This window comes from Phytophthora cinnamomi, assembly GCF_018691715.1.
Source record: "Phytophthora cinnamomi strain GKB4 chromosome Unknown Contig48, whole genome shotgun sequence".
In the NCBI taxonomy this organism is placed as follows: Eukaryota; Oomycota; class Peronosporomycetes; order Peronosporales; family Peronosporaceae; genus Phytophthora; species Phytophthora cinnamomi.
In genome coordinates, this window is record NW_027150981.1 from 128,663 (window position 1) to 133,112 (window position 4,450).

Consider the following 4,450-nt stretch of genomic DNA (forward strand, 5'->3'; position numbering starts at 1 on the left):
AATTTGATAGGTCTATCCCTATTAACACGTTGGAGAAACATTGAAACACTTGTGTATACCGGTGCGAAGATGAAGAATGGGTTGCGATCTGATCAACTTCGTATGTTTCGTGGAGGCGAGGGGGGAGACGGGAAAAAGTCGAATAATCGATGCTGCGCAAGCTCTGTGCAGAAGTTGGGATCATTCTGGTAGCCTTATCAAGACGGCTCTTACAGGGAAAGCGGCAACAATTATAGGAGGGGGAACGCTGGCGAGTTTCTTAATCCAATTTTATCGTGAGGACGCTATTGACGCTGTGATGAATTTGAGCATGATAGTCATCGATGAAATTTCAATGTTGAAGAAATCTCAACCAATAGAATTAGACAAACTGTTGCGGGAAGTGAAGAGAATTCCTGATATATTAGAGAGTTTTTGCAAGTTTTCCTTTCCCATTCCCAGATAGTCTCTCAGGTGTGGCTATGGGAGATCCAAACCACTTTTCGCGGTTTCCCAGTCCCAGCAAATCACCTTATTAAATAGCATGCCATGCTTTATAGAAGGCTCAAGCTGAGCCTCTTGCTTCCAGTCACTCCTGAACAAGTGAAGATGACGGTGGACGAGATTCTTCTGCTGTGCGCTCTACTCGAGGACACAGGATGCAGTGACGCCATGGTTCTTATGGTTGCAGCTCTCTATCGCCCGCCCGTCGAGGGCCCTGTCGTGCCTAACATCCGCTTCTGCAACACTGCTACGACGGATGTGGACGCCGAGTTCGACTTTCGTTTCGACGTGGCGGGCATATTGCAGCTGTCTTCGCTGTTCGAGCTGCCCGAGTGGGTGATGACGAAGCATCGTGACTGCGCTTCTTCTGTTCGTTTTGCTTTTTGCATTCTTGCTCCTATTTAGCATCATCGAGGAGCTCTACAAGCTCATCAAGCAGCTGGTCTCTCTCCGTGACCTCCTCCGCCACGCCAGACAGTAGCCCCGCCTCCTTCATCGCCTCTCGGTGAATTTGAACAAGCTGGTTCATGCGTGACTGTGCGTTCTTGCCACTTAGCTTACTGCGCGAAAAGGCCGGCGAGGCTACGAGTGTTGCAGCAAGACTGTCCCAGTGCTGCATGACCTTGCCCCGTGGCTTAGCAAAAGGCCGGTCAAGCAGCACTTGGCGAAGCAGAGCGACATCGTCATCTTCGCTGTAGTTCTTACGGCGTGGTGGGGCTGTCGAGCGAGGTGGCTCGGTGGCAGGCTTCGAAGCCACAGTCGTTGCAGCCATGAGGTCGTGTGGGAGGCGGCAACTCTGGGAATGATAAGGCTCCCACAGATTTCCGAATTCTGTGGATGGCGGAGGGGGTTTCCCATAGAGGTGCCCTTTTTGTGTTTACTTTGCTGTGGGAATGGCAATGGGAGCCGCAGCGAAAACTCTCTATTATTTGGTGGAGTCCATGTAATACTCGTAGGAGATTTCCTCCAGCTACCTCCGGTGGGTGCAGATCCTATTTTCAAAGACCCAAGTGACAAGAAAAATCCAAGCGTGACTGATATTGTGGGGTTTCAGATTTGGGGGACATTCGAAAACGTAATTCTGCTTGATGAATCCGTGCGCTTCCAAAGTGACCCAGAGTGGGGTAGAGGGTGCCGCCAAGCCCGAGTTGGACTGTGGACTCCTGAATTTCTTCGGATAATAAACTCTCGAGTTATTTCTAGTGAAAGCAAGCTCCTAGATAATATGCATAGCGCAACACCTTCAACATTTGTTACACCCGATAATACGACTCGCCTGGCAATCAATAATTTGTACATTTGCAAAATCTCTGAACGGTTAGCGAGTGGTACGTTTCCAGTTAGGGTGGTCGCAAATTCAAGGGGAAATAAAAAGGTTTAAATCGAGCAGAAGTAGATATGATTATGGGTCTACCATATTCAAAATTCGCACGAATGGCGCCGTATCTAGACCTGATCATTGGAATGCCTATACAAGTGACGCAAAATGTTAGACCAGATAATATGGCGGCGAACGGTACACTTAGTACTCTTGAGGCAATCATTTACCGCCCTGATACAACATTTCGATTCGTGCATGACAGTATGGCAAATAGAACTGTGCGGCTTCCAAGTTCGCCCCCTTCCGGCAGTCATAGTCCGTCTCCGTCGAGGTGATTCTGCATCTCCGCTGCTAGGGTGCTATGACAGCGACTTGTTCCCACTATTTTTTGAGTCACAAGCGTATCGTCCGTGTGAAACACCGCTCCTTGGTTCTGTGTACGGTAGACCACGGAGTTTGTCTGTGAGGATTCAGCAATTCCCATTAGTATGTGCCGTGACATCAATTATCTACAAGGTGCAAGGTGAGACGTTAACTAACATGGTGATAACAGAGTGGAAATCAAGCCGCAAAGCAGCAAATAAGCGCCAACAGCCGTATCTGTTGGTTTCTAGAGTATCAAAACGGTCTCTGACGGATAGACCCTTGCTAGCCTACCCTGATTTATGGCGACTGTTCACGCTGGTAACTGATACCTCGTAGGTGGGGTCCAGTGCAGCGTTGCCTCTGGACCAAGGGCAGGGCGAGCAGCCGGTGGCCTACGCGTCAAAGATCAATCCGAAGGATGTGACGTAGTATGGCATAACGGAGTTAGAGTGTGCGGTAGCCATTTGGGCAGTGAAATTATTTCGCCCTTACCTGTACGTCAGATGGTTCCGTCTGAAGAACAGCTGATCGGTTGTGAGATCGCCGAAGAGCAGGCGAAGGACAGAGCAGTGCAGAACCTCAAGACGAGGGCGAAGTACGGTAACCGGTGAGTTAGCGCGTTGGGCTATACCTACAAGTGGGGCTGCGGCAAGTACATCATGACTTCTTGTAGTTGGCGACAATGGTTTCAGCACCTCACTTCGCGGAACGAGCGGCAGGCGCTTGTCAACAGCGCGCAGCAGACGCATTTCTGGCTCCCATCGGTCGACGTATGGGTCGGTAGGTAGGCAACCGAGACGTCCCTAGGCCGAAAGTGTAGTGGGTCTAACTTGACACACTACTTTAGCTTACACGTCGCGCTACGTGTATGAGGAAGCGTAAGTACTGAGTAATTACTTAGGTTAATTATATTTGAATACACAAATATAATTTAAATCAGATAAGACTCCAAGTAGCTAGTTTAAGGTAAAATGAGAACTGTATCGTTTGTAAATTGATCTTCCTCCTAAATCTGCAAAAAACTGTTTATCATCTATGATAGGGATTGACAGCGGCTGGCTGTCAGAGCCCCGCTAATATGCACGTCTCTAATTGGTAGAAAGATGCCGCTTTCTACCAATATGATCTTTGGGTATGTGTGGACCACTCATTGTGGTGGTCCACTTCAATGTATCCATTGGTGTGACTTACACCAAGGTGAGGAAGTATCTAAAACTTTTAACAGATATCCTATCTGTTAAATTCACAAGTGGCTTGTAGCCACTTGTACGTGTAACCCCGTTACACCATCCCCCCCTTAAGGTTAGACGCGCGGGGTCTCCGCACGTTAATCTTCGGAATTGACCACTCGTCAATTCTCCGCGTTTGGAGAAGAAATCCGCGCTCATTCAACGATGAGCGCGCCTCAAGAGAAGAAGCCTTCAAAGTCGGTGGGGAGTCATCTCTCCATCGACGATTACTTCGAGCGCCAGAAGGCGAAGTATGGCGACGTCGTCGACTTCGACGACGACGGTGAAGACATGGAGGACGAGGAGGACTCGTCCTCAAAGCGCAAGGACTCAGTGTCGAACGAATCGCTCGACCCTCATGCTAAGAAAATTCGTCCGCGTGAAGGGGACGAATCGGACGCTTCGAGCTCGAAGCGTTCGCGAACTGGGAGCAATACCCCACTCGCTTCCGCTGGGGCTCTCAGTTCTCCGCGCGCTGCTGTTGCAGCGCGTGATGTCAAAGCTCAAGGCTCTCCGCGCGCTGCAGGCGCAGCGCGCGATCCGTGGATGCCGTCTGCGTCCGAGATCTCGGACCGGTATGGGAACTCGGTACCTCCGAATGAGGTGCCGTTATACGTATTCAGCGCCATCAAAGATGACGCCGTGGCTGCCGAGCTGCACTTTGATGCGGAAACGCATCAAAGGCGCGATTATTACATCGGACTCTTTCATGAGCTCCGATGGTTTCAAAGCAAGAAGACATCTTCTCGCAGCAAAGTGCCCGAGTGGCAGGCACTTTGCCAAAGTTGGAACGCTTTTGTTGAAAACTTCAACAAGAAACCGAGGCCTTACCGTGATCGGATTAAGCAAGCGCGTGATCGCTTCGAGACGTACTCGAAGCGTGGAAAGTTGGAGCAACTCCACGTTGCTGCGGAGGAGGCTAATGTGCCGTGCGCTGTGCCCGAGGGCTTTCAGTGCACGAAGTGCTTCCCAGGCGCGGTCACCGCGACCTGAACGGGTACACGTCATTCCGTGTGCCCGAAAGTCTCAAAGAGCTCCGTGCTAAATTCTT

General features: G+C 50.3%; 1 protein-coding gene across 1 annotated transcript; it reads left to right on the top strand.

The window, feature by feature from the left end:
- Positions 1-528: 528 nt before the first annotated feature.
- On the top strand, positions 529-964 carry IUM83_19744 (Kelch domain-containing protein 4; the record flags this gene model as incomplete). The annotated part of the gene is made up of 2 exons (XM_067944808.1): positions 529-815; positions 889-964. The coding sequence occupies 2 exons, from the start codon at positions 529-531 to the stop codon at positions 962-964; spliced, it is 363 nt and encodes a 120-aa protein (XP_067790195.1).
- Between the last annotated feature and the right edge of the window lie 3,486 nt (positions 965-4,450).